General features: G+C 33.1%; 1 protein-coding gene across 1 annotated transcript in view; it reads right to left on the bottom strand.

Moving 5' to 3' along the window:
- The window catches only part of LOC143249636 (salivary peroxidase/catechol oxidase-like), a 38,770-nt gene that overhangs the window by 5,244 nt on the left and 13,117 nt on the right, over positions 1–20,409 (bottom strand). The window contains exons 3-15 of the mRNA XM_076499866.1: positions 18,522–18,613; positions 17,296–17,404; positions 14,885–15,102; positions 14,023–14,193; positions 12,528–12,695; positions 12,117–12,218; positions 7,529–7,651; positions 6,086–6,327; positions 4,233–4,365; positions 3,828–3,955; positions 2,627–2,829; positions 1,311–1,480; positions 62–170 (exon numbers count right to left, since the gene is read on the bottom strand). Of these exons, the coding sequence (XP_076355981.1) occupies positions 62–170; positions 1,311–1,480; positions 2,627–2,829; positions 3,828–3,955; positions 4,233–4,365; positions 6,086–6,327; positions 7,529–7,651; positions 12,117–12,218; positions 12,528–12,695; positions 14,023–14,193; positions 14,885–15,102; positions 17,296–17,404; positions 18,522–18,613 (1,968 nt within the window). The remainder of the gene's footprint in view (positions 1–61; positions 171–1,310; positions 1,481–2,626; positions 2,830–3,827; positions 3,956–4,232; positions 4,366–6,085; positions 6,328–7,528; positions 7,652–12,116; positions 12,219–12,527; positions 12,696–14,022; positions 14,194–14,884; positions 15,103–17,295; positions 17,405–18,521; positions 18,614–20,409) is intronic.

The following is a 20,409-nucleotide window of genomic DNA, read 5'->3' as shown; positions in this document are numbered from 1 at the left end:
ATGACTAATAACTTAAAAATATCCAATTTGACCGCCTGGGGAAATTGAAAAGTAAACTTACTCTGTTTGATGAGAAATCAACATGGCGTTCATTTGAACTGTTTCCATTTCATCAGCATTGTCACACATGACTCGACACAACATCACCTTTTTTATCTCCTGGAGTTGTTCTAAAATATTAAGAAATCGGTAAAAATCTCTAATTCTTGTATTCAACTTGGATAATATTTAGCTATAATAACAATTACGTATACCTACAAAAATATGCCCATGATTTTGTTGGGGTTCTTATATATTAAATACACTTATACCTGGACAAAAGCCCACGTGTTCTTTTTTATCTTGTTAAAATAAAATGAATTTTGTTTAGATTTTCGCGCAAAGTTATATATAGTTTTCTACATCGTCAATCCTGCTTTTAAACTAACAGATTATAGAGGGAGACTGCTAGCCAACAACACCCACTGTCAACTCTTGGGGCCCTTTTAGTTCTCTGTATTTTGAAATTTATTTTAAAAAAACAACGTGTTTTGTGTGTTTTTCTTATAACAAAGCCACAAAGAGCTATCTGCTCAGCCCACCGAGGGGAATCGAACCCGATTTTAGCGTTGTAAATCCGGAGACATACCGCTGTACTAGCGGGGGGCAATTTAAAAAAAAAATTAACAAAAGCATCGTTAAAGTGATACAAACGTTAACTACGCCCCTTCTACACAGAATAGTCAATGTGAAACGGTAAAACATATTTAACAAGAAATCTTTTTGTTAGAAAAATACTAAGACTAGTAGAGCTAATGTTCATATTTTTGGCTCAGATTTATAAGTTTTATTATTAGTAACAATAATATTTGAAGCTTTTTCATGTTTGCAGCCTGGAAATAAGTCAAAGTGATAAAGATAATTAACTCCACGCTTCAGTGGTTTAGAAATACGAATGTAATACATGCGTGTGTGAGTTATAACGTGACGGTCAATCCCACTCTTCATTGGTAAAAAGTAATTTAAAAGTTGGCGGTGGGTAGTGCCGACTAGTTGCCTTTCTTTTCTCTAGTATATTACTGCTAAGTTAGGAAATGCGTGAATTTCAAAAACAAAGATGTACACACATATATACAGATATAAATTTTGAGAACTATTACACAGCAGAATATCCCGAAACATTATGCTTAATAGAAAAGGAGGGACAACTTACAAAACATTTTCTATAAGCTAGAAGTTCAAATCGAAATACAGCAGAATTTCGACATGAAAGTAGAAGAAATATGTATTTATCTATGTATTTGTCAGTGAATCACGAGATTATTACTCACCAGCTGAGAACGATGAAGGCCAGCCAGAGTTTTCATACCAAAAGCGATCTCCACGCCTGATACTGCTAAACTGTTCACCAATCAGACAAGCGAATGTTGGACCAACGACGGCATTTGGCAAAGGATATTCAGAAATACCAGCGCTCCATAAATCGATATCATCAACGCTCCTATAGCAATATTGGCAATTCTTATTAACTTGTACATAGTTAAAATTATGGACAAAGTATGTAATAAACATTCATAAAAGGTTTGTAATGTCGTAAGTTAAGTCAATATTATCGAGACTTTGAAAATAAAATAAAACAAAGAGAGCTATTTTTATTTAGGTACAGCTCAATAGGTGACGCGCGTGACAAGATCTTTAATTCGCTTTCATGGATGATTTGCCACTTTTTAAATCGAACTTTTTTTAAAAGACCAATCAGAAATTAATTGTTAAATTTAAAGAAACACGCAAGCACTTAATAACTTGAAAGTAACACAATGCTTGAGATATACGAATGAGAAAAACATATCTTTAATAGTGTTGCGGTTATATAAAAAGTGACAGAAAAGGACAAATGTATTCTAAATCCGGCTGACATGGGTATCAAGACTTTAATTAAAATAACTAATACCCGTAACAACTGTCTTAGGAATACATTTTTAGATCAAATGGGATTCTCGTCATCATGAGAAGGGACAAAAGTTATAAACGAATAAAAATTACGCGAAAGGAATTTCATAAAGCAACTGTTATTCATTATTAAAATATGAATAAATATAACACTGTTTCTGAACATTAAATTTATTTTAAAACTTTGCGACATATCTTTAGAATAGGATCAATAAAAAAGAGTGAAACTGTGAAAATGAAATTATTTTCGTGACAGAGTATACCCATATAGGTTTTACACAATGACATGATTTTTTTCGTATTGCATATACATAGAATAGCTCTTTAAGTATGTATACTTTTGTCTGTATCATACCCAGCCGAGGTGACAAGTGATTTCTGGTGTTCACGAAAAGGCCTCCTGGGTAGTGGTTTGTGGCGGATAATAATTAGATCTGTAATTCTAATTTTCCATACTTCTAACTTGAAATCCGTGAAAAAAGTTTGTAATCTACGGTGTGATTTTTTTAGAAGTATTGGGCTTGACGATATAATGTTTTTAGTCAAGTTTAACGTATAACAAAACGTTCAGTTACCATATACTACAAACAACTGTCAATTTTCGTTCTTTTACTTAAATTGTTTTCACATTCATATTTAACACAACTAAATATACTTAGATTATATCTTAGAGTACAAATTGAGACCAAAATCTCACTTGTAAATTTGAGAATATCGATGTACAGTCTTGTTTGGCATAACGCCGATTAAATCGTAAAAGTTGCGTGCTTTTGGGAGACCGCAGTAACCCCTGTAGTAATTGTAACCAGGTATACCATGTTCCCGTCCACGTTGAGTGTTGAGTGCCGCCAAATCCATGCCAAATCTCTCGCCTGGCTTTTCAAAGAGATGGTTGGTTACCTGGGAAACAAAATATTGTAATACATTTAGTAATAGAAAGATAACAAATTTAAATTGTTTTAATTGAATTTTGAATAATGTAGTTAGGAATAAAAGGAACAGGCAACGTCAATCATAATGTTCTTTATACAGTAATAACGAATCACTGTCAATCATAATGTTCTTTATACAGTAATAACGAATCACTGTCAATCATAATGTTCTTTATACAGTAATAACGAATCACTGTCAATCATAATGTTCTTTATACAATAATAACGAATCACTGTCAATCATAATGTCCTTTATACAGTAATAACGAATCACTGTCAATCATAATGTCCTTTATACAGTAATAACGAATCACTGTCAATCATAATGTCCTTTATACAGTAATAACGAATCACTGTCAATCATAATGTCCTTTATACAGTAATAACGAATCACTGTCAATCATAATGTTCTTTATACAGTAATAACGAATCACTGTCAATCATAATGTCCTTTATACAGTAATAACGAATCACTGTCAATCATAATGTCCTTTATACAGTAATAACGAATCACTGTCAATCATAATGTCCTTTATACAGTAATAACGAATCACTGTCAATCATAATGTTCTTTATACAGTAATAACGAATCACTGTCAATCATAATGTCCTTTATACAGTAATAACGAATCACTGTCAATCATAATGTCCTTTATACAGTAATAACGAATCACTGTATTTTTATTTTCTGTTAAAATCTTTATGTTGAACAAAACTCTCTGATAATAAATACTATATTAAAAAGTGTTTTACCCAAATACAAACTTGACATTATTAAAATCTTATAGAAGACAAACGTCTTTCTTTTGCATATATTTTGCTATAATGATATCAAGTGTATATAATATATACGGAATTATGTTCGTAACCTGATTTCCTTTTCACGTTTCAAAATTACTGTTTAGTAGCTTATAAATATAAGAATAAATTGCCGTCAAGGATTTGCTGAGTTTGAGTCTATGCTACCTCTGTGGTAACTTCAGGGTCCATTCTGTTAGATTCTTGGTTGACCAATCCCATGATGAAGCTGTCAATGATTCCTGGTTTATAGAGATCGTAGGGTTGTCGCAGTTGTTTTGCCAAACGAACAGATTCTGAAAAGAAATAAACGTTTTTTAATGTTTGTTAGCATAATGCTAAGTATACTTTACCATCCATTTTTTTTTTTCATTTTATATGTATATGTACTTACTACAAAGTGAATCTCTAGAGAAATATGCATTAAGAAAACACGAGTCTTAACGTACAGAAAAACTAAAAGAGCAGTAATAACACTAAACTACTCAATTTTCCTTGTAAGTTGATGCCGTGGCCAGAAAAGAGGCAGATTTGCTTACAAGTAACCAATAAAGACAATATACTGCCACCTACCGAGTTTATCGTGAAACTTGTTGTAGCGGTCGGTGGCATCAGGAAGAAGACTGTGCCCAAAACGAAAAGCTGCGTTCTGAAACGCTGTCCGAATTCCTGCGTTAATTTTGACATCGTATCCTTCGTAATATCCCTATATAAGAATCAACCACAGTGTTGGGGATCATTAGACAAACAAAACAAATGTTCCAAACTCTTTAGACACATGTACACTATACACTATAGCACAATTAACTGCCAATCCGAAGTTACTTTATTATTTTAATTGGAGGATATATATATATATATAGAGAGAGAAAAATTAATTGAGATTTTATCAGAAACATATTTTATTCACTCACTTATCTTACTATTAATGTGCTAAGATGAAATAAAAGATCGCACGATTAAAAGCAAAACGTTCATATTATTATTCTTAACTTTGTTTAACACTAACTGGAGTTTATTATGAGACATTTCTATAAATGTAAATAAAATCACGATCTATTATCTCCAGTGTGCAACGTTACTGGCTCAGTATTTCGCTATTAATTTGATATCTTACAAACTCACTAACCCAATTAAAACTAAATTCGTAAATCGAACATTGATGTACGTGTTTAGAAAGTTCGTATTATATTAAAATAATATCAAACATTTTTGTATTTATACAGTTAAGACAAATCAAACCAACAATGTTAAATAAATAAAACGTGTAAACCAATAAGTAAATTATTAACATCATTGGATTTAGAACAGGATACGTTATGTTCCTAAAACATGATGGTTTCACCAAGTGGCGAAACAGAATAACCTTTGAAATACAGGTTGGACAGTTACAATAAAATAGTTATTTAAAAGCTCATATAAACAGTTGAACTAAATATCGTGGTCTCTTCTTCATACGATCTTAACAATAAAGTGACAAAAAAAGAACTGGTAGTTATATATAGTGTTTAATCTAGTTACTGGTTTGGTTTGTTTTGAATTTCGCGCAAAGCTACACAAGGGTTATCTACGCTAACCTTCCCTAATTTAGCGGTGTAAGACTAGAGGGAAAGTAGCTACTCAGTTTGTTTTGTTTTTGTTTTTAATTTCGCGCAAAGCTACTCGAGGGCTATCTGCGCTAGCCGTCCCTAATTTTGCAGTGTAAGACTAGAGGAAAGACAGCTAGTCATCACCACCCACCGCCAACTCTTGGGCTACTTTTTTACCAACGAATAGTGGAATTGACCGTCCCGTTATAACGTCCTCACGGCTGAAAGGGCGAGCATGTTTGGTCTGACGGGGATTCGAACCCGCGAATTACGAGATTCGTCTGCTTTAACCACCTGGCCATGCCGAGCCTCTAGTTACTGATAAGATTAAAAGTTCCTGAAAAAAATCTTTGAATTTTGTCAACCGCCAGGCGTGGACGCCATGTTATATCATTTTATCGCCAATAAATTTAAGTTACGTAACTACGTTTACGTAGTTTGTATAAGGCACAGCTGGGATTGTACTTATATTAAGATATTTTAACCATGTTTTAGCAAGTTTTCCTGTAGAAATGTAGCATTTAAATAACTGTTTAAGTAAACGTTTTTAACGAATTCGTTATTTTTAGAAAATCACTTTTTAATTTAGTTGTAAGTTTATAAGTCATCTGTCACTAGCAAAAAATAACAACATAAAAGCAGCTGGAAGCACAGTACATAATCTTCAAAGAGTTATCATAATGCCAATATAAGAAATAAACGATAAATAATCTTAACAAAATGAAAACTCCAATAAATATTAAAGCTTCAAGAAAGTAATTTCATCTGAACATTCTAAATATAGAACGTACTTATTTGTGATAAAGTACGTCGGTTTCAAAATGTACTTGTACTTACATGAGGTTTGATTACAAGTCCATATTTCTGCATTGTGTCGGGCCCTAAAATTACTGGTAAAAATTCGCTGTAGGTGATGTGTTGCAGCTCCGCCACAATAATATGGCGAGTTTCTTGGAAGATCGTTTCATCCCCCCAGTGAGGGTTGATGTGACTAAGAGCATCAGCGATTCGATTGTGTTCTCTCATCCAAACCACGTGCATGACAGTTAAAACTACCTGCTCATTAACTCGATTGTCTCCTGGGGAAATAAAAATGTATGTAAGAATCTGGGGGTCGGTCTTTGAATAAAATAAATGTATAATGGTCTAAGATATTAAGAACCAAACCTGAAATTGTATGCAGCACACGCTGAAGGGTAACTAATTTGTTATTGTCACACCAGAAAACTTTTAGTTTGACTGAATGAGAATTTTGATATAATTCTATATTACGTTGTTGACCTGTAACTTAAAACACTCAACGACACAATTTTCAATTCAGTTTAAACTGTAATTGATCTTCTTAATTGTACTCAGTACAAACTGCTACTTTCCTATTCAATGATGTTAAAACATCAATATAAAAAAGGAACCTTTTTATGCAGCAAAGTAAAAAAATTCCCATGTCATATTCAGAGAATTCTCAAATGTGGTAATGCTCCAATATCAAGAATTTTTCTTAATATAAGCCGAAATATTTTATTTGTTGTCATTTTTTTGGGAGTGTCTGTTATCAAATTCGCATTATACTAATATATTTTCTCATAATTTATCTATTATTTTAAAATTAATGTTTTTTATTTTTAAAAGGTGAACTAAAAGCAACAACAACAAAACTTTGGTCAATACTCAAATTAATGACTATTCAGAATACCATCACTGTCGCAATAGAATATTTGTGTGTGTTTGAAGCAATTCTGGTTTAATTATGAAATTTGTTGAATACTCAAACAACTCTATTCAGTCTTTGTTGCTCTTACCTACCTCGTCTGTATAGTGGCTTTAGATTATTAAAACAGATTGGTTGACCCAATTTTAAACTGAAAAGTTATTTTGGAAGATACGATAGATCATTTCGATATCAAACTTAAGTATCTCTGTCGGCAAACAGAAAAACTGACCTATATTCTTCGCGATTGCTTCAAAGTCAGAATAACACTCTTAAAGTTAAACAACGTGAGCTTCAAACTAATGAAAGAAGGCTAACTGAAATAACGTAACCAGGTTCTTTATTCTTCCTGTTACAACTATGATGCTCTTCGTATGGAGAAAACAGGCTGATAATACTTTATGGGCTAAACGGCCAAGTAAGACTTGGGTCTTAGAATAAACTAAGAATTACCTTTGTGTAGGTAAACTACGTAGGATAAACTAAACCCATTTGAAGCTGTACATTATATTATGCATACGTTTTAAGATAATATTTCTAGCTCATGATTGTTACAAGGAGCTAAAACATACCTGCGTCAAAACAATAAATATTTCTCGGCCGAGCTGTACAGCCAACATCAGGGTCCACCATTTTCATTGGAAGAATATCTTTAAGTCCTAACTCACGGTACAGTGGCAGGGTCCTTAGACGACCTGAAAAAGCGAAAAATTAAAAATGCGTAAACTTTTTAAACAAGGCAGTTAACCAAAAGTATATTATTATTTTTATATATTTCAGAAAAAACATCCATGCAATCAGAGATTTTATCATTTTTGGATCGTGCAATACACGATGATGTGAAGCACGTGCTTTGGAAAATCGTACGTCCTTCATTGGCACTATTTTCTAACTCTCTAGCTTTGTTTTAATTTTCTTCTTGTAAATATCCGCATCCTATTTAATACTTGTCTTAGCCGAGAAAGCTTAAAAAGTTTGAGTTCTAAAGTTATCAAATGAAACTCTAAAGTAAAAAATATATAACATGAGTAAGTTACATAAGTTAGTAAATTCACGTTATGTTCGTTCTTGGCATTTTCACGAATGAAGATGTAGTGATATTGCCTTCATCTTTTGATTGAGAGACGGTTTTCATAGCTTAATAGTAAGATATTCTGGTATTCTGATGTAAAATTATTGTGGAGAATGATGTGGAAGAAACTAAAGGTAAGCAAAATATCACATTCATTTTGACCAATGGTTGATAATATTAGCTAAATGTACTCAGTTTTTAGGTGTGTTTTTTCTCCGTAACTCATGTGTGATTGTACATGAGCAAAGAACAGTTCTTTACTCAACGATTTTAACATCAGCACTAACTGAACAGATTTATCAAAAGTACATTTAAAGACTCATTAAACCACACCACGGTATCAATAATATATCTAAAGACCCATTACATGAAAATAACATAGCATAATGTTTAGAGACAAGAAGGGACCTGTTGGTCCATTTTAGCTGTTTCATCATCTAAGCTAAACTAAAACTGTAAAATAAATAAATTAAAGTCATCCCTTATCATCTATACATCTACCAAACTTTCTTTTAAACTCACTCAAATTTACTGCCTCTTCAACATCTGAAGGCAACCCATTCCATAGGCCAACCACTCCATTTAAAAATAAAATTGTCTTAACTGAAGACAGCTTCTACCTTGCATAATTCTATATTTGTTACCACTAGTTCTATAATTATCGCTGTTAAGTATGAAAAGTGTTGATGCATGAACATTATCAATTCCTTTTACAATCTTAAACACTTCAATCAGATTCCATCTAACTTTTGTTTTTTCAAGAGAAAACAGTTTTAAGGATATTAATCCCTCCTCATATGATAACTCCTTCTTCCCAGGTACCATTTTAGTAACCTTCAATCTGAACCCTTTCCAATGATTTAATGTCTTTCCTTAGGTAAGGAGCCCAAGATTGAACACAATAATCCAACTGTGACCTATACAACGAAATTATAACCTCTTTAGACTTGTATTCAATATTTCAGGTGCACCACTTGAAACTTTAATAATCCAGTTTGACTGAACTTCATTTATAACAAACCTCTACCTCCTTCCAACAAGGCACACTATCTAATTTGCTAACTTATCCCATCCACTCATAGAGATAAGTTTCTTTACAAACCTTTAAAATGGCACTTTCTCAAATACGTCCTGAAAATCCAGATACATCAAATATACACCCTTACCCACATTTACATTTGCAATAATATTTTCAACTCATATCAAAATATTTGTATGGCAAGACTTTCCCTTAGTAAAACCATGGATGAAATCTTAGACTTTGTTAAATTACTTTCCAAGATACCTTTTCACACTTTCCAAAACTTTCAAACAAATGATGTTAGACTAATAGGTTTATAATTACTGGGACAACTTCTATTACCTTCCGTAAAGATAGGAAAGACATTAGCTAACTTCCAATCTGTTGGTACTTGCCCACTATTAAAGGATTTGCAAACAATTGTGGCAAGTGGTTCCAATATTCAATCCTTGAACTCCTTTAAAACTCTCTGGGAAATATTATCTGGTCCAGGAGGAGCCTTATCATTTTTTAAACTTCCCAATTTTACATCCTTTAAAAATTTGCTTTTTTGAAATTTGGAATCAAAAAATCATTGTCCTTGATTTCAATATGCAGCAAAAACCAACAAAAACAGACAAACAAAAACACACACACAAAAACCATCAAAACTAATAAAGCAATTATCACTTTTCACCCTCTCAACCATTTATATATTATAAATTAACAATGAATCCAAAATAACATTATTTCTAATAGGTTCCTTGACCAATAGATGAAGGAATTCATATTCAACAATTTCCAGAAATCTTTATCCTTCATGGTTTGATTCTATCATTTCCAAATCAGTACGTCTTAAATTAACATCACGCATAATCAGGACTTCATTAACAGCTAAAATCTTAATATTACTGTAAAAACATCTACATTTAATCATGTTTCGGTAATTCCAATTACATCAAAATCTTCTATTCCTGCCAGTGCCCTGAAATCACTTATTTTATTTCGTATACTTCTAGCATTACAATATTAAGAATCAAGCATATTTCTATAACTACTTTTATACTGATTTCCTATGATAAGCTTTCCATTACATCTCAGTTTTGTTTCATTTAGTTTACTTTTGCCTTCAGCTGCTGAGGTAATAGCTCTTGAAAACATTCCAACTTAAATGTAAGTCCTCCGCTGGTGCAGCGGTAAGTTTACGGAGTTACGAAAATAAAATGAAGGGTTCGATAATCCTAGATGGACATGTAGCTATGCTATAGAGAAAAAACACACACACGTAAGTGTAAATCATAATTCCAAAAAGTTCCATACTCCCATAAAAATTGATTCCACAAATCCAATCAACTAATCTGCTCCTCCTTACATATTAATTTCAACCTAGCGTTTAGCCCTTGTGACCTACTGAAACATCATCTTCACAATTAATTCTTGACAATATTCCTGACTCAATTAATTTTTGACCGTTATCTTTAAATGCTTTTATCATCCCCTTGTACTTATTAACTATGACCTCTGACCTACTCTTCCCTACATCGTTAGTCTCTACGCACACACACAAAAACTGAATCGTTGCCAGTCCCATTCGCCATGTCAGTAATGTCTTCCACCTGTGTCCCAGGATAGCATAATCTAACACTTTTCTCCCTGTTTACCCCACAGACTATTCTATTCACATGTCATGCCAAGGAATCACCTATAACTATAACCTCTTCATGTTCATAATCCATATTTTTCTCCATTCCTTTTCTTCCTTGTAATAGTTCTTCGTCTACGTAAGCCAAGAGCTGAAATCTGTTGTTCAATAAAGTAGAATCTTTAGAATTAAACTCACTACTTTTAACCCTAATATTACCCCTTCTAACTCCTTGAATGTCACTGTTAACTTTAGCTGATGCCTTCCTTGCATGTAAAAGCTTAAGTTCTTCTTAAAGTTCCACTGTCATTTCCCACAGTTTACATCTCTCTTTACCTGTTTCCTCAACTTTTGTTAAGATAGCCTTCAATTTTTCCTCCAATAAATCAATTGAATATCCTCATTATCAGCTGCCTTAATAGTCCTTCGTTTCCAAATAAAACCCATTCATTGCAACTATCGCAACTAAATAAACTGGGAACGCTTAGTCCCCGAACTAGTTTTAACCATTGTGTTATTTGTAGATAGACACTCGATACTATGATTAAACTTTTAGGCCTAAATTTGAAAATCAACTAGTTTTTAAGATTATATTTATTAAATAAAACAATGTATTTAATTTGTCTTACAATCTCACTGCAAGTTCAATTATAACTAAGCTAAAACAACAGTTACGCATACTAAACGTTAAACTTCACGTTACAGTATTAAAATGTATATTAAAAGCTGATACTTACTAAATTTAGTTATTTTTTATTATTCAATTCCAATTTCTAATGATAAAAATAATAAAATCAAATAACATATAAACATCCACAACATTATAAGAACTTAGCCTCCTTACGTCTTATCTTTCAAAATAACGGCCTCTTACTAAGGAACCTATCATCACAGTATCAATAATATATTTAAAGACCCATTATATTAGAGCAAGGAACCTACCACCTCGGTATTAGAATTACATTGAAAGACCCATTATATTAATGCAATCAACATATTACCTCGATATTAACAGTATATTTAAAGACCCATTACAGTAAAGCAAGGAACCTACCACATCGGTATTAATAGTACGTTTACAGATCCATTACAGTAAAGCAAGGAACCTACCACCTCGGTATTAATAGTACGTTTACATACCCATTACAGTAAAGCAAGGAACCTACCACATCGGTATTAATAGTATGGTTAAATATCCATTATATTAAAACAAGGAACCTACCATATCGGTATTATTAGTATATTTAAAAACCAATTATATTGAAGCAAGGAACCTACCACATCGGTATTAATAGTATGTTTAAATACCCATTACAGTAAAGCAAGGAACCTACCACATCGGTATTAATAGTATGGTTAAATATCCATTATATTAAAACAAGGAACCTACCATCTCGGTATTATTAGTATATTTAAATACCCATTATATTGAAGCAAGGAACCTACCACCTCGGTATTCACGCAGCCTCTTCATTATTTTGTGGGAGCTTCCATACATAAAATTACCATCGATGTAAGACGATATCGTGTTGATTTGAGAACGAGGACCTAGAAGATGGGATATAAAAAGTAAAATAGAATGTGTATTTTATATATATATGTATAATACATCTAAAGTCATAGTTGCTCAACTAGTTCCCACTGCTGGTAAAAGTATACACTTAAATATCTCATTATTTTTAAGTTTCTGACCTTATTTAAATTTACTACAGTCATTCTACAAGGGTTAAAAGTTTAGGTTTGCGTAGGTTATTCAACTTCTACATTGTTTTTTACATCTGTTTCATAGGTTATATCAAGTAAGTACCATTAGATCTCCTGATGACAGACTATTAGAAGACGTACACAAATACACACCTAGTGTACATCCTGGTCTCGAACCTGGCAAGTTTCGAGCAAAGTCCATACACTGTTTATTGAAGAACTTGTAGAAGGGATCGTCATGTGGAATGTCAATGACGAGGCAGTTGGGATGTCTGTGACTGGGAGGATACTGACAGCACTCGATGTCCATTTTGTGCTCATCTGCCGAAAACGCGTTAGTTTGAAACAAGTAATATAGATATTTGTATTTTCCGCAAGAACTAAAAACTTCTCTCTTTACTTTACTTTTCCATCTCTTTTCTCCCCAGTATATACACAGTATTATTAACATTATATTTTCAAACAAAGACAACAGTAATAAGAATATACAATATGAGTTAATAATTCTGTCTTTGTTTTTCAGTTTGACTACAGATATAACAAAACATTCGAGTGTATTCTCAAGACGGCTGATAGAGGGGTATTAGCACATTAATTAAAATAAAGTACAGAATTACTTCATTGTAATTAGTTTCAATACCTCTACCAGCTGTCTTGAAAATACATTTTCACTTCAAGTTGGTTTCTCATCACGAAAACACTCAAGTATCATTCTTTTCTCTTTTTTGTTTTAATTTATAACAGAAAACTAAACTAATTTAAGCCATACTATTACTAAAATGTCTTTAAAGGAGTGGGTACAAACTCTCCTAGACTATCCGTTGGCATGTAATGTATTAACAAATTGTATGATCTGTTTAGTTTACTTTTTGGGGTTCACACTTGCTAAAGTCAGTGCAAAGACAAAGTGAGATGACAGTGTTTATACGTAAATTCACTTATTTTTGTTTAATGCAAGATGACCTTACATTGAAGGGAAATAAAATCATTATTTATCCGTTAATTTCATTTTATATTATATTTAAAGGTTGTTTGTTTTAGAAAATTTAGAGTTGACTCGGAGTTTTAGCACTGTAAGTTCGAAAATTTACTGATTATCTATTGGTTTGTTTTTTAATTTCGCGCAAAGCTACTCAAGGGTTATCTGCGCTCGCCGTCTCTAATTTAGCAGTGTAAGACGAGAGGGAAGGCAGCTAGTCATCACTACCCCCCGCCAACTCTTTGGCTATTATTTTACCAACGAATAGTGGGATTGACCGTCACATTATAACGCCCTCATGGCTGAAAGAGCGAGCATGTTTGGTGCGACCGGGATTCGAACCCGCAACTCTCGGATTACGAGTCGAACGCTTTAACACACTTGGCCATGCCGGGCCCGATTATCCATTGGAAGACACTATATTTAAAGTTGAGGTCATGTAACCACGAGAAGATTTGGAGTCCATAAACCACAGTGCTACAATTATGAATTTGAAATAGATCTACAAGTAAAACAGAGATGAGGAAGCACGAGACACGTAAAAAAATTCTTAATTAACTAACTTAATTAATTCTTAATCAACTAAGATTAATGAAGTTACGTTTTAGACTATGTTCGTTTTTACTAACATAGAAACATATGTATTTTGTTGAACTGAAAAATGCTTACCTAAAGTAGGAGCTACAAATGTCATGTCATGGTCAATCATCTGTCCCCAAGCTACCAAAATGTTACAAAGCTGACGGTCATGCTCGCCGATGTCATGATGTATAAAAAAACTAACTACGCGAGGACTGGGTAGATATGACCCATCATTAGAACGTCGAGGAAGAGAAATCGCTAAGAAGTTGATGAAACGCAAAATCATTTATGAAATAGGATGTTTTGATTTTTCTGATTAATTCAGAATATTTAAAAATAGAAGCACTGAATCTTTTTATATTACTAAGTCAAGGTTCACTTATGTCTTATTAGACTTTCCAGATTGAAAAAAAAAGCACAAGATAAGGGGTAATAAAGGAGAGCTACAATTTGTCAAATAATTCTCATAACATTAGCTTTACGACTCACAGAGATAAGTTACGTATCGTACATAATTGAAACTCTTAAACTTACATTGCATTTACGTCTAATGAAAGGTCATTCTAGACTCTAGAGAAGCAAAAAATTTTAATAAAACAATAATAATGAAATGAGCCTCTAAACTATCATCTTTTTATTGATTTTTATAATTCAGATTGATAAATATTTTAAGGTATTGGTTTAGTTCAAACAAATAAAATTAAGTGTGTTTACCAAGAGGATACAAAACACAAAATTCTCTACCGAAAGGTGTCTAAATATTATTATTATCTCATTAATATTTGCATGTAATATTTATGCGATCACGTGCATTGTATAATAACTTAAAAGGATAAAAGAAGTGATGCTATTTTAACTCCCCTACTTGCTTTAATATGATAAACATTTTAAAAGTATAGTAAACAGTTTTATATCTTAATGTAATATTTTCTTCTATATTGCCACCTACCGTCTCCGTAGACAGGTGGCACGTAACGTATCATAGATGACCGAGCGCTACCCCAGGAAGGATGGTCAAGGTTATTGCACATGCCGGTAATTGTGCGGTAACGGGTCAGTTCACATTTCACAGGAGTTAAGAAAATAGGACAGATTTCCTTTGCTACTGTTTTGGTTGTGTCAACTTGAGGTAAGCCATTTATTATAACTTCAAAGGACAAATGGAACCTTCAGAACAAAAGTTATATCGATTTCACACAATAAAATTTCAAATAGTAACAAAAATATTTTACAACGAATAAATTATGTCAATTATTCACTCGTCTCTACTTGTTTGAACATGAGATTTCTTGTCTTTCATTGAAAATATGAAGTATTAAAAACATTAATTAAAAACGAAAAGGAATTATGAATATCCGCTGAACTTGAAATTATTTTAGGCAGATGAGAGTAATTAATCCATGAGATCTTGAGTGTGGTCGGATACATCAATCGAAAGGGTTTGACTTCCTGGGTCGAAAACTGTAATTAGATTTCAAATCTTTTAAGAAATGACGAAGCTATGAGCTAAAATTTTGTACGTGAAAAAAGAACAACAAACAAACAAAAATTCAGAGTCGTTCTATGAGCCACTTTGCCTCGGCTAAAAATATGTATTCTTAAACGCTACTTAGTAGTAGTAAAATAAAAGAAGAATGTTTTGTAATTTTGTTAGTAAACAGTGTGATCATGAAGTTACTTTAATCATTCCATTGGTTGTAACTGCCAAACTGTGAGTGAAATTACGTGTGCTTAACATGGTTTCGTAAGAAACGTATTTCTATAGCTTTCAAATTCTGACGCTTAGAGTGCCACCTATTCATGTAACGTTACGTTGAAATTAAAGTAAAATGAAGCTATCAACACAAGTTTATTGAACAATTTCCCTGCACTGATTTAACTCATTAAAGTATTCACAACTTCCGCTGCCATTCTCAATTACAACTTCCCTTAGTGGTACAGGGGTTTATATTTGGACTTATAACGCTAGAAACCGGGCTTCGATACCCATGGTAGGCAGAGTACAGATAGCTTAGAGCCTTGAGCTTTGTGCTTAATACCAAACAAATAAACTATAACAGCTTCCAGACGTGGTAACACATGTACACAGCTGTTAGCATTTGACAACTGTGGCTGGTAATAATGTGGCTCGGATAATCGGTTTTAAGATCTACACCCAGTCAGGATTTCCAGTAATTTTCAGATAACCCTATAACCAGAAAAGCGCAGGTGTGAAATCTGGTAACAAAGCAGGTGAGGATCATCTACTGACAAATCGTTCACTGAAGGCACTGGGTAGCTGGTTGTTCAATTCGTTAACAACATGTGATGGTGCGCAATCTTGCATGAATTCGGTGTCTCCTACTGAATTTACTTCTAGTGAAAATATAGCAACACCATGTTAGCTAGTGTGTATTGTTTTACACGCGTCGGGTACTATAACTATTCGTGAGCACCTAAGAAAATGGTCCCAATGATGACACTGCTGGTAAAGGACCAACGTAGTCACATTCAGCAGTTGTGAATGCTCAGTTGGCTGGGGTGGTGGAAGCAGGCTTCATCACTTCACAAAATGTTGTTAGACCGATTGTCATCCACATGAACACGTACAATGATTTCAAAGTTTAGCGGCGTGTCTTTTTATGGTGGGGCCGGTGTAACGTAGTTTCCTATGTTTTCCAGCTGTGTATGGATACAGTTTTAACACCTCGTGCATCACCTTGCACACAGATTACTGTAGCGGTCAAGTAAATCTGACCAATCAATTAATGCTGCACACCGATTGGGGGTTGTCCCGACCGATGTTCAGCGACACCTATTGAATTTTAACAACTGTTTCCACCGGGGAAGGAGAACACTCTGATAGTGGAGCGCCGACCACAGATTTTTATGAACGAGGTTAACATCTAATGATGAAAAGCATGTAAATCCGCCTTAGAAAAGGTTTACAAGTGATACACACATTCTAGGGAACTAAGACACCTGACAGCTCTATCAGCATACATACAAAGGAGTTAATTAGAGGTAACGTCACATAAATGTAAGTCTTGACACTATGTGGCACACACACTGCAACCTCTTGAAATGTGCTACCCATGACTTCGTTTGTGTGCACACTTAGTCCCACTAACAAGTGTGTAATGTTTGGGAATTAGGAGCAACGGAATGTATGAAGTAACTCCATATTCACCCGGTAAAAAAATGTATTAAGATGAAAACCTTTCAGAAATGAAAACAATATTACGTAATCATTGAGTAGAAACACAAAAAGAAGGTGTTGGTTAGGCATTTCAGTATATTTTTTTTCCATATTTCAATATTACGAATATGATGAGTTATTTATTTTATGGCAATCAGAGATAAATATGACGAAGCACTTACTTGTGAGCTAAAATTCGAGTAGCTTCCTCTATGACTTCACCTACTGGAGCAATATGCTTAGCTTCGGGATAATTGGACGATAAGTCATATATCTGTGGTGGCAGTTGACCTTGGAGAAATAGAAGACGTTTTCAACTTTGTAATAAAACAACGTTTAACTAACCAGTGGAAATTAGAGATTAATAAATTCTTTGTAGACATTTCTTAAGCTTAAGCTTGTAATTAGGCATAAGATAGTTACAACTTTGTAACAAAATGACATTTATGAAATAAGGATTCGTAATTTCTTTGTTAAAACATAAGTTTACAATATGATAAGGAACTATTTAATCATTGTATTCTTTTCTTTGCTCCTATAATGTAAAAGTCTGTTCATTTTTTTAATTTCGAGCAAAGCTACACGAGGGCTATATGCGCTAACCGACCCTAGTTTAGCAATACAAGACTAGAGGGAAGGTAGCTAGTAATCAATACCCACTGCCAACTCTTGGGCTACTCTTTTACCAACGAATAGTGGGATTGACCGTGGAATTTATAACGCCCCCACGGCTGAAAAAGCTAACATGTTTGGTGTGACTATGATTCAAACCTGTAACCTTCAGATAATCAGTTAAGCGCCTTAACCACCTGGCCAAGCCGAGCATAATGTAGAAGTTTTTAAAACCTCCTGTTATCTGCATTGTGTATCAAACTAGAACTTCTATGAAAGCGATCTTTGCATGTTCGGCTAAATTTAAATGCCAGGATGAACGATTTTAAAGCAACCAATCAGGAAAATAAAGTTACTTGAGTGACGAAAATACTAGCTATTGATGACTGAGATGTCACGTTAATGATCGATTGATTTGATCATAATTTTAAACCCAAAGAAAAATAATAAAATCTGCATTCAGAATTTAATGACATTTTATAAGTTCCCACGGTAGTTTTATAATAACATTATTCTTTCCAACGCTATAAGTTTAACAGATTTTATTTGAATCCCTGGAATCTTTCTCGTTTATTATTTTCCAGAGGTATGTTTAAAAACCTTTTCCACTTACGATTATTTCCACAAACTTTCAGGGTTGAGCAACAGCTAATAACTCTTAAACATGAATTGTGTGAGCACTGCTGGATGTCTGAGTTTGGAATGAGGTTACATAGAATCGGATTAGCAATAATTTAAGTGAATTAATTAAAACTGAAATATCAGAGATAATAACTTGTATCCTTGGCTAACTTACCGTATCTTGTGCGAGCTTCGTGGATAGCAGCGTTTACATCGTTGTATGTAATGCATATTTCCCCATACCTGGATGTAACAGCCGCTTTTAAACTGAAATAATTGAATGTATCAGTTAGAAATGTACAGTGGTTTCAAATGCTCATATTGCTTTTCGCAAGTTTTTATGTTTAACGCTTTTGTTATATGTTAAGTTTTGCCCGATGATGATGCAAGTGCCATCCCGACCATCTTGTTTGAATTGTTTTTGAAGGATCGATAGCCATCCTTACATTGAATTTTCTTGAAAAATTTTTCTTTACTCTTTTGATTGTTTATTAATGCAGTGTTTCAATAATACACATTGGAAATTGTATTTACAACCACGTTCTAAATACAATGACGTTACATTTGTAATATTTATTGTTCATTGGCTGGCAATTCCTGTTTCACCCTGTACTTGGGTTTTTTGTAGATTAATGTAAGAAAGCTAACTTCAGGGGGTAATGATAGTATCGTTTACACTATAATTATGATTTATTAACAATTACTACTACTTTATAATATTAATCATAGCGGATGCTGCTTCTGAAACTATGTCACCTCAGTGAAACTGTTTGACATCACAGTTTTGGTTTTAGAGTTATTGTAATAAAAAAGCAGCAGCAGCAGTAGAAAGAAAAACAATTTTTTTTGCTATTTTTTACACATATTTTCAGAATTTTTGACTCGGTCATTACGCACAAACAGAAAAAATACAAATTTATCTAAAGTTTGTAACATTTAAATTGTTCTTAGGAAGTTCAGCTTTCTGGATGCAATCTTATTCTCTTAGTTCATAAATATTAATGAAATAAAGAAACATAAATCTGGTAAGTTAAAAAATACACGCTGAAGGGTACTATAAATACATACACATCATATAGGTTTTTAAATATGATTTATCAACTTGTTTTTTTAAACTATTATGAATATAATAGCACTAGATACACTGTTCAACTTTGAGATTACATTCTAATAAGCTATTCAGTATGTTCGTAATTATGTTTTAGATATAATTAAAAATTGTAGCAATATTGATTTCCTCCAAGAATCAAAAATAAGCCTTTGTATTCCGGATGTCCTATTTCAGGTTTAGTATTTGGTCCGAGACATTATCATAAATGTTTATTTGAAGATTTTGCAAAATCTATGAACAACGCAGCAGGGATCAAACCTGAAGCGAAAACTGAACGATTAAATAATACAAAAACACGAAAAACTTCGAGGAACAGAAACTAGATTAATGTATTACCCTCTAAAAGAAAGAAACAAGATACACAAAGATTTTATTGGTTAATATTTTATCGTTATATTTAGCCTGCTATCTTTATTTTTTGCCATTGTTTTGAAAAATTAATTTGAAAAAATATTTTTAAAGAGTTGTATTCAAACTTAATTTAAACAACTTTATTCTTAATGTATTCAATAAACTTGATACAAAAATGTAGTTTATAAATTAATTTTTAATATTATGTAAGTTTCAATTTCTTCATTTAAAACTAAACCGTAAATAAATTCTAAATTTCCAATTCTCTATGTCACGTGATCATGGACCTTAAATCAAGTCTTAACAAAGTTTGTTTGTTTTTTAATTTCGCACAAAACTACACAAGGGTTATTTGCACTAGCCGTCCCTAATTTAATAGTGTAAGACTAGAGGGAAGGTAGCTAGTCATCACCACCCACGGCCAACTCTTGGGATACTCTTTTACAAACGAATAGTGGGATTGACTGTAACTTGTAACGTTCCCACGGCTGAAAGGGTGACCATGTTTGGTGTGATGGAGATTCGAACCTGCGACCCTCAGATTACGAGTCGAGTGCCGTAACCACCTGTCGTTACGTGATGCTCTCTGTTCTCAATTCTA

Source organism: Tachypleus tridentatus, chromosome 4 (genome assembly GCF_004210375.1).
Source record: "Tachypleus tridentatus isolate NWPU-2018 chromosome 4, ASM421037v1, whole genome shotgun sequence".
Lineage (NCBI taxonomy): Eukaryota > Metazoa > Arthropoda > Merostomata > Xiphosura > Limulidae > Tachypleus > Tachypleus tridentatus.
The sequence above is the reverse complement of the archived record's forward strand: the minus strand, read 5'-3'. Positions and strand labels throughout refer to the sequence as shown.